The sequence below is a fragment of the Pseudorasbora parva genome, chromosome 1 (assembly GCF_024679245.1).
Source record: "Pseudorasbora parva isolate DD20220531a chromosome 1, ASM2467924v1, whole genome shotgun sequence".
In the NCBI taxonomy this organism is placed as follows: Eukaryota; Metazoa; Chordata; class Actinopteri; order Cypriniformes; family Gobionidae; genus Pseudorasbora; species Pseudorasbora parva.
In genome coordinates, this window is record NC_090172.1 from 2214811 (window position 1) to 2238249 (window position 23439).

Below are 23439 nucleotides of genomic sequence, written 5' to 3' on the forward strand. Positions count from 1 at the left end.
GACAGATGGATGCACTTTTATGATGGATGGATGCACTTTTATGACAGATAGATGCACTTTTATGATGGACAGATGCACTTTTATGATGGACAGATGCACTTTTATGATGGACAGATGCACTTTTATGACGGATAGATGCACTTTTATGATGGATGGATGCACTTTTATGACAGATGGATGCACTTTTATGATGGATGGATGCACTTTTATGACAGATAGATGCACTTTTATGATGGATGGATGCACTTTTATGACAGATAGATGCACTTTTATGATGGACAGATGCACTTTTATGATGGACAGATGCACTTTTATGATGGAGAGATGCACTTTTATGATGAAGAGATGCACTTTTATGATGGACAGATGCCCTTTTATGATGGACAGATGCACTTTTATGATGGACAGATGCTCTTTTATGATGGACAGATGCACTTTTATGATGGAGAGATGCACTTTTATGATGGACAGATGCCCTTTTATGATGGACAGATGCACTTTTATGATGGACAGATGCACTTTTATGATGGACAGATGCCCTTTTATGATGGACAGATGCACTTTTATGATGGACAGATGCACTTTTATGATGGAGAGATGCACTTTTATGATGGAGAGATGCACTTTTATGATGGACAGATGCACTTTTATGATGGAGAGATGCACTTTTATGATGGATGGATGCACTTTTATGACAGATAGATGCACTTTTATGATGGATGGATGCACTTTTATGACAGATAGATGCACTTTTATGATGGATGGATGCACTTTTATGACAGATAGATGCACTTTTATGACAGATAGATGCACTTTTATGATGGATGGATGCACTTTTATGATGGACAGATGCACTTTTTTGATGGACAGATGCACTTTTTTGATGGACAGATGCACTTTTTTGATGGATAGATGCACTTATGATTATGTTAACCTACTTGTGAGCTAGAAACGTGGGTTTGTTCCTAATGGCATGGAAGATCCAGATGACTAGATTTGCAATTTAGACATGCACTGGCTTGGATGTAACGCAATGTGATTGACTTGACTTTCCATTTTCACATGAACTGGAAGTAATACCAACCGCAATGATTTGAAGCGTTAGTTCACCCAAAAATGTAAATTCTGTCATTAATTCGTCTCCCTAATGTCATTCCAAGCCTGTAAGATCTTTGTTCATTTTCAGACACAAATGAAGATATTTCTGGTGAAATCCGAGAGCTCTCTGACCCCTCCATAGACGGCCATTTAATTAACACTTTGAAGGCCTGGAAAAGAAGTAATGTGATTCTAATGGTTCAACCTTAATGTTATGCTGAAATGAACACTAGGGGCAGTAAAACTCATGCACTTTTAATCCTTTTCATGTTGCTTCAGAAGATGTGTATTATGAGACGTTTGCTTTTGTTCACACTATCGGTGTTTTCAGGGTTTGGTGTAATTTTATTTTCACACGTGATTAACCTTTAACCCCTCACTGGACATTCCCCTTTGAAACTGTTGGGAAACGGTCAAGACAACATGATGTAATGTTGCAGAAATGTCAGGTATGTTTTTCCAGTGAGCCTGAGTTGCGTTTGTCATTCCCAGCACACCCAGATTCCAGACACACACCTGATTCAATTGAGAAACACCGTTCTAATGGAGAAATTAGAAATATTTTGGCTAAACGCTTCAAAATTATTGTCTTGTTTTGGGGAAAAATAACTCAAAATGAAGAGAGTTTTTGCTTAAAATAAGATAAATAATCTGCCAATGGGGTGAGAAAAATAATCTTAAAACAAGATTATTTTTCCCACCCCATTGGCAGATTATTTATCTTATTTTAAGCAAAAACTCTCTTCATTTTGAGTTATTTTTCCCCAAAACAAGACAATAATTTTTACTTGTCTAGTAAATGTTTCTTAATGTAAGAATATTTAGATATTTTGACTAGAAACAAGACAAAAATACTGAGTAAGAAAAGCATTTTTTGCAGTGTAATGATCTTTCACATGATAATGTTAATGATAATGACCTTCATTTCAGGTGTAAACCAATCAAATTTAATCCGGATTGAGTTTACATGAAGGCTTTTCAGTGCGACTGAGACATCAATCTGATTACTAATGGACTATTTTGAAGACTGCTGCATAAGCATAAACTATACTTCAAGAAATGCAGATTGTAACCCGTCGTAACCAGTGTTGGGAGTAACGCGTTACAAAAGAAATGCATTACAGTAACTTATTACTTTTTGCTGTAACGCAGAAGTGTAAGGCATTACTAATCAATTTTCAGTATTATTTTACTCAGAACATTTTCAATACGCTTGTGTTACAACGCACTTTTTACTTTTTAGTTAATAGCCGCGTTTGGTGTCCAGGTTAGTAAATAAAGATAATAAATTTAGTAATTTAGGTTAGTAAATAAAGATTAAATTTCAGCCTCTGTGCTCAAGCTGGCCAGTAGAAGGCGTATTCAAAGAACGGTGAGCAGTCAAACCTATTTTTATACAGACTCTATGGTATAAACGAGGCTTAATGGGTGAAGATGGCAGAAGAATTTGCGAGATGGACGTATGCGCATTAGAGTTTGTCAGAAGAACGTAGGCTAATAGCCTAATGCAAATGCAGTCAAATGTAACCTTTGTCTAAAACCCCGTTCACACCGCCAGCGACACGCAGCGACAAAGCGACATGATCCCATTCATTTCAATGGAGCGCTGGCGACTTCCGGCGACACGAGCGACAGTGACCGTTGGCGACAGAATGTGGGCGTGTCAAGTGACGTGAAACGCAACAAAAGTTCAGAAATTTTAACTTTATGCAAACGAGAAGCGATTTTCGTGAGCGACAACCAATAGGAGTGAAGTCAGTGGAGTGCACGTGATCTGTCTGCTGTACTGCTACTATGGTGTCCAGAGGAGTTGTTGATATTAGCTTTTAGCGAGCCCCCTGTTCTTTACGATATGTCTCTGTGTAGCCTACATACAGAGACACATTAAAAAAAAATTATGCATGGAAAAACGTGTCTAGGATTGTGGGGATATAATGTATGTTTTGACTAAACTGCATGCACACTAGTACAGTGTGTATGTATTCTAATAACTTGCTCTGTTCTGCAAAACACCAATAATAAAAACGGTACTATTTAATGACGTTTATATGCAACCCGTAGTGGGAACGCCCACTAGCGTCATGAATCTCTGGCACTGGCGATATGCAGTGATAAAACGGGGCTTCAAACCGAAATAACTAATGCTGCATTCACACCGCACACGAATGACGCGAATAAATCGTGCTACTTGCGCAAAGTTGGACGTGTGAAAATTTTTATGGTACGTTCACACCAAACGCGAATAGAGCGTCTGGGGCAAATGATTTCCATGTTAAGTCAATGGAAAGGCGCGTTGACGCGCGTCTGGAGGTCCTGCTGTGCGATAGACACGTTTCGCGCGGCGCGATGGACGCGATTTCGCCTCATTCGCGCATCCAGTTCGCACGAATAACGCGAATTTGAAGCGAATTGAGCGTCTTGCGCGAGTAATGCTTTACGTGCATTCACGCGTTTGAAGCGAATTCGCGTCTACGCCCGAGTTGAAAAATTTGAACTTTGCCGTCAATTCGCGCCGTGTTAACCAATGAGGAGCCTGCTTGCTGCTGTCACGTGGTAAAGTGACGTGATAAACCCTGCATTTAATTAAAAAAATACTGATATTTTGTCACTAAATGTAGTTTTAATGCTTTTCAGTTGATAATGTAGTTGTTTAAAGCTAAAATATGTGGTTTACCTATAAAGGCCGTGCCTATTTAAAAAGAACACTCTTGCGTTTTTGGAGTTGTGAGATCCAGGCGATCTCGGGGCGCTCAGCGCTCGTTAACCCCGGCGAGAGCAGCCTCTCCTCGGCCAGTCCTTCTGGCGTTTGCCGCTGACTCGGACGTCTCTGTAGAGGTTAACATGACATATACTTCGTCTTGTGTCATCTAATGGGTGATCTTTGGTCCAATTAGTCTTTTGTTGCCTACCAAATCATTTTAGACTGAGGGCAAAGTGAAGTTTCATAACTTTATATATTATTTAAATATACATGCAGTGAAGATAATCCAGGTAGTGCGTTGGCTGAACCACGTGTGGCTGTTAATGCTTAATATATTTCACCTGGAGCGCCTTTAACGCGCGTCTATTTCACTTCAAATGCTTGATTTCTATGCGCGTCCAATTAGCTGCTGACACGCGAATTGATTCAAAATGTTCACGTGTTAAACTAGACGCGGTAGACGCGATTTTGACGCTCAATTTGCGTTTGGTGTGAACGTAGCATTAATCCATTCGCTTCATTCGCGTGTGACATTAACTACACAACAGACGTGAATTCGCGTCATGGGAGGGGGTTCTGCCAGGCAGCGGCAGTCGGCAGATGGACTAGCCGAGTTAAGGCCGGTCTCGGTCTGGGTCTCCCACCTCCGAAAACACCAGATCAAATTTTCAAATAGGAGCTCTCTTAATCACATATTTGAGCTTTAAAGAACTACATTCTCACTTGAAAAACTATTAAAACTACATTTTGTGACACAATAACAGCAGTATTTTTAAATTACTCTGGCCTCTGGGTTCCCCTATGGGTTTCCCATCCGTCACTTCACCACGTGACAGCAGTAAGCAGGCTCCTCATTGGTTAATGCGGCGCGAATATCCGGCAAAGTTCATATTTTTTAACTTGAGCGATTCGCGTTTCGCGCGAATCACGCGTTCAAAACGCTCAATTCGCGTGATCATTGCCGCGTCATTCGTGCGAATCGCGCCGCAGAATGCCTGTTCGCGTCTCTGCGTTGACTTAACATGTAAATCACTCACGTGAATCGAGTCATTCGCGTGCGGTGTGAACGCAGCATAATGACGTCGCAAAATAGCACTAGCAAAAAAAAAAAAAAAATCTCTTGCACTTTTTGCATCACGTTTTTGTGTTGTGAACCTCTTGAATTAAAAGAGAATAAAATAATGACAACAATAAGAGCAAATGTGGATCTTGTCATAGCATTAGTTTACACACAGTTCTGTTGTGTCTATGAACAGGCATAAGCTATTCCCAGATAATCACTTTACCTCATCCTGCTTCATCATATCGCCGTCTACTGGATGTGAAATGCTCTGTAGTAGCCAAAATGTTGTAATTTTAGGATGTTAAATTCTACTTCTGTAGTTATTTTGGTGAAAGTAATACAGGATCAATGTAATGCATTACAATTCTGAGACAGTAATATTGTAATGTAAATTTTACTTTTAAATAGCAGTAACAAGTAATCTATAAGGTATTACAGTTCGGAAGAAACTTTCACAACACTGGTCATAACTGAGCTCCAGAATTACTCCCAGAGTGTGTTTCTGTGTGAGACGTCCTGTCCGCAGGTGAAGGAAACACACACAATCGTGTGTATTCTGTCCAGGAGGTCTACAGGCTACATTCACTTGCGTCACATGCAGAAATGACTGCACACACACACTTAACAATGGGCCTTAAACAAAGTGACCTTTCAATTGTTGGTGGAAGCCATGAGCCACTGCACTCTCTCAGCACGACGCGCATCCTGTTATGATGGAAAATGGTCCCTTTTCCAATTGTCGGGTGGTAACGGCAATAGCGCTCTGAGTTTCGTCCTCATCTGAGATTATAAAACAAACAGCCCAGTCAGGGGTGATCGGTCAGTTTATATGAGAGTGAGGCGTTTCGTTGACCTGACGGGCAGAGCAAAGAAAGAGGAAACAGCATCCCTGCTCTGTTAGAGGACAGATAATCTATGATAAATGTCATTTCAGGGCTCCAGACTTTCAATAAGAGCACAGTGGACCCCAACTGAACATTTTAGGGGCACAACCAGAAAATGTAGGGGCGCACACCGTAAATCTAAATGCTAATTTCCACTGTATTAATTATAAATACTAGCCTGCTAAACTATAAACACTGAGTTATGTTCTGGCAAAGCTTCATAGACAGATCATTTCCAAAGGGGGTGTGTGTGTGTGTGTGTGTGTGTGTGTGTGTGTGTGTGTGTGTGTGTGTGTGTGTGTGTGTGTGTTGGGTAAGTTTAGGACGCTTAATAAACAAACTCCAGCTAGTCCAAAACGCAGCAGCTCGAGTTCTTACTAGAACCAGAAACTTTTGTTTATTTAGCCCCAGAACTGATCTGCCATTTACAAATATAACATCATGCTAGGGCTGGGCGATAAAACGATAACGATAATTATCACGATATAGTTTTCCTCGATAAAACGATAACAACAGGTCGATAAATTCTCGATTTAATGCTTACGCGCTATGCGTAATTCTGCGCATGCGTATTGCAGACCGGGCTTCTGGGTGCTGCACGTGGTGATGTTTACAGTCAGTGGCTGACAGGCTTGGAGGATCGGAGTTAAGTGGAGCGATTAAAAATTAGCAATAGTGAAGAAATCGCAGCGCTCACGACCAGCTCGGAGGACAGATATCGTTGACAAGTTAGTTCGCTCAACTTCAGTGGTTTGGAGATATTTTAGCGATCCCATCCGAGTCCGACATAAAACAGAGCGGCGTGCGTGGGCTGCTTATCATAGGTTCACGTTCACCACACGGAGTTTAATTATTAAATTATCCTGCTTCTTCAAAGTTCTTCCATATAACATTGAGCCCAACACAGCGGTGAATCTACATTAACTACATTCACACGCCGGCTTATTACCTTGTTAGTTGTAGTGGGTGACTTACAACAAGCTAACGCTAACTGTACCAAACTATAATCACTAAAACATCAGACTTGTACATCGCTATCATAATTGTTTGTCTTTGGTGATGTATTAATGACTCCGCATCGCCTGTATCAAAAGAGAAATAATGTCATCTGGTGTTTAAAATTAATAAAATAGACTAGACAGCCCTTACTGGAGATCCACAAATACTGAACTTTTCTCTCTCCCGACCAGCCCACTGTCGGTGAGGTGTGTTTGTGTGTGTGTGTCGGTGAGATGCACGGTGGACCAATCCACTGTGAGGCAAGAGAAGGGGCCTCAAAATGTTTCTTAAAACGCTTTTTTTTTGCCCGTTTGCGTTTTTAGTGTTTTACTTACACAATTAAATATATATAATGCAATATTGAGCGTTTTGTTCTATTTCAGCTGCGAAAATCATTCACAACAGAACCGCAACGCGTCTCACAGCAACGTGTGTAAATAAACGATTCAGTGTTTGAATGAATCGTTTGAATGAACGACTCAATGACTCGCTCATTAAGACGGCCACCTGCTGCCACCTACTGGTGGTTTAATTTGATCTTTAAACATACTTTCCAACATGTCTTATTTGTCTATTCAAAACTACAAATCTCAAAACATTATTTAATGCTGTTGTAATTTTTCAGTGTAAATTATTTAATTTGATTGGTAACAGCCCTTATAGTGTTTTATTTTAACTTAATGTATTGATCAAAATTAAAAATATAAAAAAACATGAAGCTTAGCCTATATTTAATAAGATTAAGGGAAAATGCCCTTTATAAAAGGTGAAAATATCACAAATTTCAAATGATTCAATAAAAATAAAAACCACAAATATGCAGATTTAAATATGTCAAAGCTGATTGAACACTGGTAAGAATATTGCTTCAGAATAAATTATATTTACAACACACACACACACACACACACACACACACACACACACACACACACACACACACTTTTCCGGACAAGCTAATTTTTTACTTGGACAAGCTTGAACGATGTACTTGTTCGAAGGACAAGCACATGAACATGCTTAATGTCAAGCCCTGTATAATGATATTATTGATATATAGTGTTGAGTAAAAAAATGCTGACCACAGTTAAGATTTTAATAAATAAATCTACCTCAGTTTAAATAAATTGTTCACTTGTTTGGGAAGTGTATGTCATGTTTTGACAATAAAGGATAGTTTAAAACCACAGTTAACTGATTGTTTTCTACATATTTCACTCAGGAGCAAAAATATGCCTTTAAACTTTAAAGAAATAAAGATTTTACATTTATCGCCTGATATTTATCGATATCGACTGATATGCTAAATTATATCGTGATAATTTTTTTGGGCCATATCGCCCAGCCCTACATCATGCCCTAACAAGGCATGGCGAGTGATTTCAATGAAACAATGATGAAATTTGGCACACAAATAGAAAACAGTCTGAACAATAACCACACCAATTTTGAAGTCTCAATCCCTCTAGCACCACCAACTGTCCAAAGTTTAACTTAAATTGATGCTAATGAATTTTGAACCGTAAGGGCTAGAAACAATTTCTAAACGGTTTGTCCGATTTACACCAAAATTGGTTCAAATCATCGTCTGACCATACTGGCAAAATATATATACAAATCTTCACTATAGACCCAACCATTTTTGAATAACGTGCAGATGAATTTGACAAAGAGCACGAAAATGGCACAAAACTGATGCAAGGCTATATCTCCACAACGCTTTAGCGAATTAAGATGAATATTGGTACGTGTCTTCACAAACATGACCTGAGGCTACTTGCAGAGTTTCGCCACAGCGCCGCCTACTGGTCAGGAGATATGGAACATTTTCCCAAAGTTTGCCCGAAAATGATAAAACTGGTTTCTTTGGATTCAGTCCAGCATACCATTTTTCTCATGTCAGCCATTTTGTAATTTACCATAAAATGCTGTATTTTACGAAAGCACTAGCTACGAAACTCAGTACGTGTCATCGGCACCATGCCTGAAACGTACTCAAAATGTTTCGACATAGTGCTAATAGCATAATATTTTAAACTGACTTGAGTTTCTTCATACCGAGAACAACAATACCAATCATGCCACATTTGTTTGAAATCGCTGTCCGCGATTTTGATTTGCTTTGAAAACCGACTTTTTTTTAACTCCCTCCCGTTGGTCTGATTTTCACCAAAATCGTCTCAGATCATCTTCAGACTATGGTGGCATTAGCATTATAAAGCATAATTGAAAATAACGCTTTATAACACACTTTGCACGTGTCATTGTCTCCTCTTCCTGACCACACATCATCAATTCAGTAACAGCACCACCCATGGGTCAAAAGTGATAAGCAATTAAATCATATTAAAAGTGAATCGTATTTGTGATTTTTCAGCCATTTTGACTAAAATAATCTAAAATGTGTTTTAATTAGTTGCAGTTGGTCTGATGCTCCCAGCTGTGCTTGCATAAATCATGCCTTTTTTGAGCTTGGCCCCATTATTTATTAATAACATCTATTATTGCGCTCCAGAATGCGTTCAGCAAGACTATATTAGCAAAATAGATTTTATTTATTCCATTCTAGATGACTGGGCATAGACTTTGAGTTTAGTTTGACTAATCAGGACAAAAACTTAGAAAAACATTGAAGAAAATAATCTTCATTTTCATTATGAAGTTAGGATTGCAAAACACATGTAACTAGGGTTTACAAAGAATGGTGTGAAAAGGGAAAAACATCCAGTATGTGGCAGTCCTGTGGGCGAAAATGCCTTGTTGATGCTCGAGGTCAGAGGAGAATGGGCCGACTGATTCAAGCTGATAGAAGAGCAACTTTGACTGAAATAACCACTCGTTACAACCGAGGTATGCAGCAAAGCATTCAGAATTTGGAGTCAGAATTTCCCATAAACAGAATGAGAACATGGATCCATCATGCCTTGTTACCACTGTGCAGGCTGGTGGTGGTGGTGTAATGGTGTGGGGGATGTTTTCTTAGCACACTTTAGGCCCCTAGGGCATAATTTTAGTGCTAATTAGGCATAGTTTAAATGCCACAGCCTACCTGAGCGTTGTTTCTGACCATGTCCATCCCTTTATGACCTCCATGTCCCCATCCTCTGAGGGCTACTTCCAGCAGGATAATGCACCATGTCACAAAGCTCAAATCATTTCAAATTGGTTTCTTGAACATGACAATGAGTTGACTGTACTAAAATGGCCGCCACAGTCACCAGATCTCAACCCAATAGAGCATCTTTGGGATGTGGTGGAACGGGAGCTTCGTGCCCTGGATGTGCATCCCACAAATCTCCATCAACTGCAAGATGCTCTCCTATCAATATGGGCCAACATTTCTAAAGAATGCTTTCAGCAGCTTGTTGATCAATGCCACGGAGAATTAAGGCAGTTCTGAAGGCGAAAGGGTCAAACACAGTATTAGTGTGTGTTCCTAATAATCCTTTAGGTGAGTCTATATCACTATACTGAACTCATGATACAATATGTATCGCGATATTTTAAGCCAACATATATATATATATATATATATATTTATTTTTTATTACTTATTATTATTAAAATAATATTATTATTTGTGTAATATTATTATTATTATTGGGACCCACAAATATTCCCCCATTGCATAATTATTGTACATTATAATCAACCTTATATAAGAAAGCTCGGCAAAATGACCACTCAAACTGTAAATGTTTAGCTCATCCAAGAATTATAGTTCTGCATTTACTCTCTCATGTTGTTTCCACGCGTCACGCAATCATCTGAGCGTCCGTGTTTACTACAGTATGAGTAAATCTGTTCATCATAAGCCATCGCTCGTGTCTCTTCGGGAGACTTGGGTTCGGATTTGACACTCGATTCGTTATTTTTACGATGCCTTTATTACTTTTTTTGGATCTTTTAAGCTAGATAGGAATAATGGACTTTAAATGGAGGGACAGAAATCCCTCAGGTTTCATAAAGAATATCTTCATTTGTGTTTGGAAGTTCAACGAAAAACAACATGATGGCGAGCACATGATGACAGATTCCTACATTTGTAAATGTGTGTTTGGATACATTATACAAAATAGGCCGATTACAGCAAGCTGAGCCTTGGATAAAACAACTCTATATTGCTAATCATAAAGTTTCCATCAACGATACATAGCGTTACGTACACGTCACATTTTTATATGTGGGATGCATTACCTCAGAGGGGTTCATTATCCTGGTGCATAATCAATTTGCAAATGATTCGAGCTTTGTGACATGGTGCATTATCCTGCTGGAAGTAGCCATCAGAGGATGGGCACATGGTGGTCATAAAGGGATAGACATGGTCAGAAACAATGCTCAGGTAGGCCGTGGCATTTAAACGATGCCCAATTAGCACTAAGGGGCCTAAAGTTTGCCAATAAAACATCCCCCACACCATTACACCACCACCACCAGCCTGCACAGTGGTAACAAGGCATGATGGATCCATGTTCTCATTCTATTTATGCCAAATTCTGACTCTACCATCTGAATCATCAGTTTTTGTGTGAGACATCCTGTTCACAGGTGAAGGAAACACAAACAATTGTGTGTATTCTGTCCAGGAGGTCTACAGGCTACATTCACTTGCGTCACATGCAGAATTGACTGCACACACACACTTAACAATGGGCCTTAAACAAAGTGACACACTCTCCCATCCGGGTCACGGCACCAATACAACTGAGCCTAATCAAAAATGGCCCTCCAAATGGGATTCGAACATGCATGGGAGGCAGGATGTGCTAACAAGGACCCTAAAGTCCACAGTCTCTAGCTAATCTAGCTTTAAATCTGACCTCCATTACATAAGCATATCACAGAGGAAAATAAAACACACCAACACATTGGCTGTTGATGCTAACTTTATTTATGGCCTGGGTATTTGTGGTCTACTAAAACCCAACTGGGTGTTTTATACATTTACAACTGAAAGCCACAATTTACACCTACTGTTGCTTTGTACAGCCTAGATGAATGTACAAAACCATGAACCATGAAAAGGAAGAAAAAAAAGAACCATGGCAGATGTTCATTTGTATTCTTGATAAACTGTGGCTTTTGACTGTACAATTTAGATTGCAAGCATTTTGTGTGCTGTTAATGAAGAAAAGTGATTAAGCTTGCCAGAAAATAACTACTCATGTAGCTGATTTATGAGGCGACAGGCAAGTACGTATCCCTTGAGTGTGTATTCCCGTAAAAAATACACAAAGTATCAATTACACCTAATGTGCATCTTTTGCTCATTCATTTGTTGCAGAGGCGCTAAAAAGCTTCCTGTGTTTGCCGGGAAATGAAAAAGGGCTCATCTCATTCAGACCAAAATAACTTCACAACATAATTTTGATCTCCAAGTAGGAACTTCCCCGGAGAACTTCAAAAGCAGTCTGTGTAAACCAGAACAGAAGGAAATCACTCAATACAGCTCAACACGTACGGGTGTAAAACGTAAAGCAGTTTGGTTGTCTTAAGCCCTATTCGGACGGTAATTGTTTCTCGTGGGGTCGTAAGATATTTTTATCTTTTACAGCGGCTAGTCTGTGATTTTAGTGCCGTCCGAATCCAGAATGTCAGTGTTTCTCTCCCACCACCCGCATAAAAATCCCCGGCCAAATTACACTCTAAAAAATGCTGGGTTGTTTTAACCCCCGATGTTGGGTCAAATATGGACTGACCCAGCAATTGGGTTGTTTTAACCCAGAATTTTTTAGAGGGTACCTACCGTTTTTTTGACAAACATCAAGGTCGTCGTGTGGCGATTTAATTGCCGTGTGAATCCACATCTCTGAGTTTTCAAGAAAAGATTGTTTCAAAATTAACTGCTTATCCTTTTTGACCCCTGCGGAGCACCGTATCGTTGTATTTTCCTGTAATTCGGATGCATTTTAAAGATCTAGCCTACACTTTTATTACAAAAATGCTGGAAAGTATTTACACGAATAATCTTTCATCACCGTTCAAAAGAGAACGAAAGAAAGAAAAAACACGTAAACATTTGAAATGAGGCGTTTTTACGGCAGTAATTAATGCTATATGGGTTCGATTTGCAGTATTCCGCTCATTTCCACATTTTTTTAAATTACATATTTTTTTTAAACAGGAGATTTAAATTAATAATTCCCTTTATTATTACATTTTTAATAATATTTCATATCACGGCTGTGTTTTGTTGGCAGTTAGTGTGTAAGTGCATATAATGTGAACAACACTAACGTATAGTGAATCGAGAGTTATCCAGGGATAATGCAGTGGCGTAACTTTGTTTTAAAAAGTGGGTGAAGTCATGAGAAGTCATGTTTAACATGATAGTTTCATCCTTAACGTTACATCTCTTAACTATAGGATAATACAATACTGTCAGTCCAGAGATCTTTCACATAGAGTCGTGGTTCAGTGGTAGAGCGTTTGTCCAGCGAGAGCATCTGAGGTTTGGTTGTGGGAGCGAATCCACCATCGTATTGTTTTTTTCTCATGAAAACCAAAAGGTATTCATCAGTGATTCTGTATCAAATATGTGTGTGTGTGTGTGTGTGTGTGTGTGTGTGTGTGTGTGTGTGTGTGTTTGTGTGTGTGTGTGTGTGTGTGTTTGTGTGTGTGTCATATCAGGACACAAATGTGTATAATGACATGGCTATGAGAGGGTGATTTATGAGGACATTACCCATGTCCCCATTTTTAAATCATACAGAATGAGTTTTTTTGAGTAAAAATGTTTCCTGTGATGGGTAGGTTTAGGGGCAGCGTGTGTGTGTGTGTGTGTGTGTGTGTGTGTGTGTGTGTGTGTGTGTGTGTGTGTGTGTGTGTGTGTGTGTGTGTGTGTGTGTGTGTGAGTAAGTAAGATGGAGGGACAGTGTAAGGGGGATAGACCGTTACGCCTATGGAATGTCCCCAAAATTCACAAAAAACGAACGTGTGTGTGTGTGTGTGTGGGAGTGTGTGTTCGTGTCTCTTTAGCCCATTACACGCCTCCACAAGCTTGGGTGTATTCTAACAGAATCGCTTCAGTGTATCTGTCTTTAATAAATATGATAAACTAAAGACTCTTCTGAGATATTAAGGATTAACACGACTCTATAGATACTCAAGATCAACATGGACTGGCAGAAACTGTGTGTGTGTGTGTGTGTGTGTGTGTGTGTGTGTGTGTGTGTGTGTGTGTGTGTGTGTGTGTGTGTGTGTGTGTGTGTGTGTGTGTGTGTGTGTGTGTGTGTGTCAGTAAAACTGCACCAATCCCTTAAGTGGGAATAAAAGGTCCAAAGTTAGCCAAGTTCGGATGATGCACACTTTCCAGCTTCAGGCCAACTTCAGGCATGCCAGTTTCCTCCGGGGCGCATTGAGGCTGTGTATTGTGACAGCACGCTGTGGTATCTTGTGCTGCTAACACACCCAAGGTCGTGTGCTTGCCCTACTTTGCAATGAAAGAACATGCAATGGAGTCATTCAGAAGAAAGAAATCAGCCAAAATCCTTTCTAGCTAAAATAAAAAGAGGATTGATTGCATGCAGGTGAGAACAGTTGCCACTGAAGACTACACTGAGAGCTGGAGTAATGTGGCTGACCGCATGCGTGAGTCTGAGGCGAACCCAAAACATTCGCTGCACGTCGCAATTCTTCCTGTGAGCCCCAAATGACATAAGAAACCACATGTTCAAACAATATCCTGTCAGCAGACTAGATCTTTACCTGTTCTGTTTATGCAACACCAGGAATTCAGCCAGTAACATTTCACAAGGTTTATTGCTTTTACAGTCAGGGGAGAAATGTTAAATATAGAAACCAGAGTCTTTTCACACTATACGCTCAATCCTGTGCTAATGTTAATGTCTCTTTTAGCACAGCTTTAACTCACACAAAAAAAAAATTGTTACTAAAGGTGAAACAAATGTTTAGGAAGACATCCAAATCTTAAGTAAACGATGCTTGGCTTATTAAACATCCATACACACGCCGTTTAGTTTTAGCACCCGAGAGAGAACAGCCAGTAAAATAAACATTAAAAGGTGAGTTTCTTTCTTCTGTTGAACACTAAAGAAGAATGTTGGGAATTAAACTGTTGTTGGTCAACATTGACTTCCATAACAGGAAAAAAAAAAATACTATAGAAGTCAATGTGGACCACCAACTGTTTGGTTTCTAACATTCTTCGAAATATCTTCTTTTGGGTTCAACATAATAAATAAACTAATACAGGTTTGGAACACTTGAGGAGGAGTAAGTGATGATACATTTTTTTGTGGTTGGGTGAACTACCCCTTTAAGCTGCTTTTCCAAATGTAGAACTGTAGAGTAGGATTTGATTTAGCCATTGGGAATTGATCAAAGTTTTCTAAAAGTATTGTAAGCCTAAAAACTGAAATACGCTACAAGACTTTTGTCTTGATTTGCAGTCTGGACGAATCAACCTAAGTTGTTAGAAGTCTGAAGATTTGGGGCCGTCTGTGTTGACAGATTTCACAGAAAACTGTACTAATGGGCACAAAGCCTGTTTTGCTAGCTTCAGATCATGATTCCATCCAGTCGGAGGAGATCTAACATGTTTGATACTTTCAGCCAATTTCAGATATTGTTTAGTGGAGCCAATGCTATGATTCAAATGAGATTAATGTGGTCTAATACAGATATAGGGCCGATATGGAATCAATGGACCACCCCAATAGGAGCCAATGGGAATTGGCCAATAGGAGCCAATGGACAACCCCAATAGGAGCCAATGGACAAGCCCAATAGGAGCCAATGGACCACCCCAATAGGACCCAATGGACAAGCCCAATAGGAGCCAATGGACAACCCCAATAGGAGCCAATGGACAACCCCAATAGGAGCCAATGGACAACCCCAATAGGAGCCAATGGACAACCCCAATAGGAGCCAATGGACAACCCCAATAGGAGCTAATGGACAAGCCCAATAGGAGCTAATGGACAAGCCCAATAGGAGCCAATTGACAACCCCAATAGGAACCAATGGAAAACCCCAATAGGAGCCAATGGACAACCCCAATAGGAGCCAATGGACAATCCCAATTGGAGCCAATGGACCACTCCAATAGGACCCAATGGACCACCCCAATAGGAGCCAATGGACAATCCCAATTGGAGCCAATGGACCACTCCAATAGGAGCTAATGGACCACCCCAATAGGAACCAATGGAAAACCCCAATAGGAGCCAATTGGACCACCCCAATAGGAACCAATGGAAAACCCCAATAGGAGCCAATGGACCACCCCAATAGGAGCTAATGGACCACCCCAATAGGAACCAATGGAAAACCCCAATAGGAGCCAATTGACAACCCCAATAGGAACCAATGGAAAACCCCAATAGGAGCCAATGGACCACCCCAATAGGAGCCAATGGACAACCCCAATAGGAGCCAATGGACAACCCCAATAGGAGCCAATGGACAACCCCAATAGGAGCTAATTGACAAGCCCAATAGGAGCCAATGGACCACCCCATTAGGAGCCAATGGACCACCCCAATAGGACCCAATGGACAAGCCCAATAGGAGCCAATGGACCACCCCAATAGGACCCAATGGACAAGCCCAATAGGAGCCAATGGACAACCCCAATAGGAGCCAATGGACAACCCCAATAGGAGCCAATGGACAACCCCAATAGGAGCTAATGGACAAGCCCAATAGGAGCCAATGGACAAGCCCAATAGGAGCCAATGGACAACCCCAATAGGAGCTAATGGACAAGCCCAATAGGAGCCAATTGACAACCCCAATAGGAACCAATGGACAACCCCAATAGGAGCTAATGGACAAGCCCAATAGGAGCCAATGGACAAGCCCAATAGGAGCCAATGGACAAGCCCAATAGGAGCTAATGGACAACCTCAATAGGAGCCAATGGACCACCCCAATAGGAACCAATGGAAAACCCCAATAGGACCCAATGGACCACCCCAATAGGAGCCAATGGACAATCCCAATTGGAGCCAATGGACCACTCCAAAAGGACCCAATGGACAAGCCCAATAGGAGCCAATGGACAACCCCAATAGGAGCCAATGGACAACCCCAATAGGAGCCAATGGACAACCCCAATAGGAGCCAATGGACAACCCCAATAGGAGCTAATGGACAAGCCCAATAGGAGCCAATTGACAACCCCAATAGGAACCAATGGAAACCCCCAATAGGAGCCAATGGACCACCCCAATAAGAGCAAATGGACCACCCCAATAGGAGCCAATGGACCACCCCAATAAGAGCCAATGGACCACCCCAATAGGAGCCAATTGACAACCCCAATAGGAACCAATGGAAAACCCCAATAGGAGCCAATGGACAAGCCCAATATGAGCCAATGGACAAGCCCAATATGAGCCAATGGACAACCCCAATAGGAGCCAATGGACAACCCTAATAGGAGCCAATGGACAACCCCAGTAGGAGCCAATGGACAACCCCAATAGGAGCCAATGGACCACCCCAATAGGAGCCAATGGACAACCCCAATAGGAGCCAATGGACCACCCCATTAGGGGCCAATGGACAACCCCAATAGGAGCCAATGGACCACCCCAATAGGAGCCAATGGACAACCCCAATAGGAGCCAATGGACCACCCCAATAGTAGCCAATGGACAAGCCCAATAGGAGCCAATGGACAACCCCAAAAGGAGCCAATGGACAACCCCAATAGGAGCCAATGGACAACCACAATAGGAGCCAATGGACAACCCCAATAGGAACCAATGGACCACCCCAATAGGAGCCAATGGACAACCGCAATAGGAGCCAATGGACAACCCCAATAGGGACCAATGGACAACCCCAATAGGAACCAATGGACAACCCCAATAGGAGCCAATGTACCACCCCAATAGGAGCCAACGGAATCAAAGGACCACCCCAATAGTAGCCAATGGACAACCCCAATAGGAACCAATGGACAACCCCAATAGGAGCCAATGGACGACCCCAATAGGAGCCAATTGACAACCCCAAAAGGAACTAATGGACAACCCCAATAGGAGCCAGTGGACCACCCCAATAGGAGCCAATGGACAACCCCAATAGGAGCCAATGGACAACCCCAATAGGAGCCAATGGACAACCCCAATAGGAGCCAATGGACAACCCCAATAGGAGCCAGTGGACCACCCCAATAGGAGGCCAATGGACAACCCCAATAGGAGCCAATGGACAACCCCAATAGGAACCAATTGACAACCCCTATAGGAACCAATGGACAACCCCAATAGGAGCCAATGGACCACCCCAATAGGAACCAATGGACCACCCCAATAGGAACCAATGGACAACCCCAATAGGAACCAATGGACAACCCCAATAGGAGCCAGTGGTAGGGCTGAACGATATTCTGTTTTAACATCGACATCGCGATGTGCGCGTGTGCGATAGCCACATCGCCGGAACATGCGATGTGAAGGGTAGTAGTATTTTTATATGGTCTATGGTAGTAGCCCATGGTGTATTAAGGAAGCACACAGTAAACACGAGTTTGTTGCTGGAGTGACACGCACGTTCCTCATGCCTGCACAATGATTAGCTCACTGTGCCGCTGATCACCGCTCACAGCCAAACATTTACTGCTAAAATGCGCACCGAAGAGGATCTGAAGAGGGAAAAAAAAGGTTCGTACCAGAAATCATCTTTTTGGGAGTATTTTGGCTACATAAAGGAGGATGTTGAACAAAAAGAGGTACTTTGCGTGTCTTGTGGCCACAAAACAAGAAAACACCACCAATTTGTCTGATCACTTAAAACCGCACCACAAAGATCTTTACGATGAATACAAAGCAGGGCTCGACATTAACGCTTGTCCGGGACATGTGGGTGTTTTGAAGGGACAAGTGAAAGGGAATTTTACTTGACTGACGGACAAGACAAGAGCCTGATTAAAACAAAAAATAACTAACGAATCACCAAAATGCAAGAATGTTTGTGCATTCATTTAGTGTAAGTGGCGATCGATTGTGGATAATATATAATGAACTGATGATAATAAGCTCTGTTCACGCTCGTGCAGCCTCTCCAGGAGAAATCACAACACTAGAGCGTTTTCCTGAATACCATCACGACTGTAAATGACACTGGTTTCATATGACAGTTCCATAAACAACTAACTTTCACTTAGTCACTTACATTTTAGATGCAATATTTAGTGTTTTTGTTCTATTTCAGCAGTGAAAATCGTTCATAACAGACCGTCACACGTCTCACTCACATAAAAGAGTGTGAACGATTCAGCGTTCGAATGAATCGTTTGAATGAACGACTCAGTGACTCACTCATTAAGACGGTCACCTGCTGCCACCTACTGGAGGTTTAGTTTCATGTTTGCACATACTTTCCGACATTTATTTTTGTCACTTGTAATGAAGCTTGCTTATTAGTGAAATTATTAATATCACGGAATGGTAATTATTAACTTTAGCCTGGATTGATGGCTCTGAATATCGCAATATATATCGTTGGGGAAAAAAATATCGCAATGTAATTTTTTTCCAATATCGTGCAGGCCTAGCCAGTGGACCACCCCAATAGGAGCCAATGGACAACCCCAATAGGAGCCAATGGACAACCCCAATAGGAACCAATTGACAACCCCAATAGGAACCAATGGACAACCCCAATAGGAGCCAATGGACAACCCCAATAGGAGCCAATTGACAACCCCAATAGCAACTAATGGACAACCCCAATAGGAGCCAGTGGACCACCCCAATAGGAGCCAATGGACAACCCCAATAGGAGCCAGTGGACAACCCCAATAGGAGCCAATGGACAACCCCAATAGGAGCCAATGGACAACCCCAATAGGAACCAATGGACAACCCCAATAGGAGCCAGTGGACCACCCCAAAAGGAGCCAATGGACAACCCCAATAGGAACCAATTGACAACCCCAATAGGAACCAATGGACAACCCCAATAGGAGCCAATGGACCACCCCAATAGGAACCAATGGACAACCCCAATAGGAACCAAAGGACAACCCCAATAGGAGCCAATGGACCACCCCAATAAGAGCCAATGGACCACCCCAATAGGAACCAATGGACCACCCCAATAAGAGCCAATGGACCACCCCAATAGGAACCAATGGACCACCCCAATAGGAACCAATGGACAACCCCTATAGGAACCAATAAACAACCCCAATAGGAACCAATGGACAACCCCAATAGGAACCAAAGGACAACCCCAATAGGAACCAACGGACCACCCCAATAGGAACCAATGGACCACCCCAATAGGAACCAATGGACCACCCCAATAGGAACCAATGGACCACCCCAATAGGAACCAATGGACCACCCCAATAGGAACCAATGGACAACCCCTATAGGAACCAATAAACAACCCCAATAGGAACCAATGGACAACCCCAATAGGAACCAAAGGACAACCCCAATAGGAACCAAAGGACAACCCCAATAGGAACCAATGGAGCCAATGGACAACCCCATTTAAGGCTTATATTGTGGCTGTACTTTGCCATTTAATGTTATGCACATTGTAAATCAGGAACTGAGTGTTAACCCAGGTTTTACACATGTACAGTGTGAAATGACAGGATTAATTAGCAACCCAGTAAGAACTATGACCCCAGGTTAAGAATTTAAAGTTTGAAAAGCCCATAATTGAACTCTCAGTGGGAGGTGAGGTTTAAAAACAACACAAGCGTGAAAGTATTTGAGCTCGGTAAATTATGCAGAGAAAGAACTGTGAGAGAAGACAGTAAAAACAGGTCTGAGAAGGAGGGAACCAGCTGTGAGTTGCAATGCACGCAGCAGGAATGCATGATGCATCCCTAATTCACTTTAGGCCTGGAGGAAATGAGCAGCTCGGGTGTGTCTGCTAAACAAACACCTGAATGAGGTGAGTTCAGTCAGCGGGACACATTCAAGCAATGTAGTGGAACTCCTGAGATTCAACATGGTGACATGACATGTGTTATACACACTACAATTGGTGCAAATAACATTTATTTCCATCAAGAGATGCATTATTTTTAGGTCAAGATCTTGTATTGACGTCTCCTCCAGCACAACCCAAAGACTTTCAATGAATTAAAATAAATAAATGATATAAATGATCCTTCATGCTCCCTTCCAACCATTCTTTCAGTTTGAGCCTGATGAATCTTGAGATCCGGGAATATGGCCATGATGTGTTTGCATACATGGTTGTTTAAGAAATGATAAGTTACACACTCCATCAATTATAGGGATGGAAGAACTGTTGCCAAACATGCAAATAACATAAAAATCAATGCAATAATGATCTAATTCTTGATCCCCAAACATTTGCCTTTTCTTTGGTTTTTGGCCAGCCAGTGCGTATATATACATTTATACATACACACACAACATTTTATGTTAGAGCTGTTTAATTGCGATACATTCGACAACACTTATGCATACATATCTATCTCTTAAATCATGTTTACATAAAAAAATCACGGTTTATGACTGAAATGTGTGTGTGTGTGTGTGTGTGTGTGTGTGTGTGTGTGTGTGTGTGTGTGTGTGTGTGTGTGTGTGTGTGTGTGTGTGTGTGTGTGTGTGTGTGTGTGTGTGTATACACTGCATAATGTGTTCTTTACAGTTAATGGCTAAAATATATTAGTGCTGTCAAATTGATTACTCATGATTAATGGCATCGAAAATAAAAGTTTGTTTACATAATATGTGTGTACTGTGTATAATTATTATGCATTTTATATATATATATATATATATATATATATATATATATATATATATATATATATATATATACACACACACACACACACACACACACTTAAGCCATTAACCGTTATTTTGGGCGTAATAATATGATTAATAATATATAATAATATGATGCATAAGTGTGGTAAAAGTGTAAGGAATGGTTCAAAAGTTTCATGGAGACACGTGATATTTCTGGAGCCAATGTTAAATCATGTTGTGTGTTTGTTCACAACTGTATAAACGTTTTAAGTATATGAAACCAACATGAAACACACTTTTAAGAACTTGTCATTGAGTTTTATGCCGATATCTACTTTTCAATCTTATTTGTTGAATACTCAATACTTGCAGCACTCGTTGGAAAGCAAATGTCATGGGATATTTAATAAAAAGAAGAGTTTTTTGTAATCCACACGTCTTACCTGCCAGTAAGAAGATGGGCAGAAGACAGCAGTAGATTAATCCGCACAGCACCTGAAGCTCCATGAGCTCTTCCTCACATTCCTCTCACGACACAAATCCACATCTCACAGATCCGAGCAAAACAAAACTACATGGCGAAAATAAAGCCTCTCGGGTTTGTACACCAATTTATTAACATCAAAACGTCGCGTCTAATCGATTAAACGACTAAAACTGTAGACTATCGAAACTAGCCTGTTAAAACATCTCCAACAGCCTTCCTAAAGCGTTAAACACACAAATGAACGAATAATGTCTTAACGCGATACATTAACTCAAAAAGCGCCTTTATGAGAGTCGATTATTCATTGTACATCTTCATGGAAAATGTGATTCACCGCCTCGGCGTTTTGTTAAACTTTCTTAAGTCTTTCTTCCGTTCTGAAAGCAGTCAGCTCCGACTTCTCCAGAATATGTCCACAAACATATAGTTATTCCGTGTCACAGAAGTCATAAAGAAGAGTTTAGTCCGAGTCGCGACCCAATACTTAGTAAAGTAAAGTAACTCCCACTTTCTGACGATAGATATAACTAGTGCCAAAGGAGTCGCGTCACTCTCAGCTGAGAAATCCGACGCGCGCGCTGCCCGAGGAGCCACGCGGGACGACGGCTAAACACTCCCAAAAGCTGAGGAAAAACAGTTATACTGACATACATTTGGGAATGCTTTCCAGATCTTTACATTAATGTGATGTTTCAATCCATGTTAGGGTCAAATATAGAAAAAAACAACCGCTGGTTAAAGTTTTTAACCGTTGGTTTACATTTTAAATTTAAATTAATTTAAACCCAACGGTTGGTTTTGTCCATATTTGACCTAAACATAGATTGAAACAACCCAGCATTATTATTTTTTTTAGACAAGAGTCGTGATTGCTGAAATGAAAATAAACATGCTATAAACTTGTTCATACACGCTTCTAAGCGTCCGAAAACACCAGAAATATTATTCATGTTATGTTTCAAACATGTGGTGTGGTAATTTCTGAGCATACAGTGTATCTTAAATGTGACCGTTATTTTATTTTTTCGCCCACGTGGTAATGCTAATATTAATTGTAAAAAATAAAAACTATTATTGTTTAATTTCTTGGTTTACCCATGGTGTGTGTGTGTGTGTGTGTGTGTGTCATATCACTAACAGGCATGGTCTGTAACCCGTTGTGTTGGCTCTATCTAGTGGTGACTTTAGGTAACGTCTCATGGGCGAAATCTTTCAATACGAGTCTTGTTTTGGCATTGTCATCAGCTCTAATATATTTCCATTTGGTTCATGTTTACCTGTCTTTAAACGAATGTGATTTGTCAACCAATGCTTGGGTTTAATATAGACAAAACCAACCGTTGGTTTAAAATTTTAAAGTTTTTGTCCATATTTGACCCAACAGTTGGTTTTGTCCATATTTGACCAGCATGGGTTGAAACAAGCCAGCATTTTTTGGACTGGACAAGCAGATTAAAATAAAAATGTAGTATTTTTGC

At 40.9% G+C, this 23439-nt stretch overlaps 1 protein-coding gene across 1 annotated transcript in view; it reads right to left on the reverse strand.

The window, feature by feature from the left end:
- The window catches only part of piezo1 (piezo type mechanosensitive ion channel component 1 (Er blood group)), a 202054-nt gene extending 179413 nt beyond the window's left edge, over positions 1 to 22641 (reverse strand). Inside the window, 1 exon segment of the mRNA XM_067452042.1 lies at positions 21918 to 22641. Within this exon segment, the coding sequence (XP_067308143.1) occupies positions 21918 to 21981 (64 nt within the window). The 5' untranslated portion in view covers positions 21982 to 22641.
- Positions 22642 to 23439: the final 798 nt, after the last annotated feature.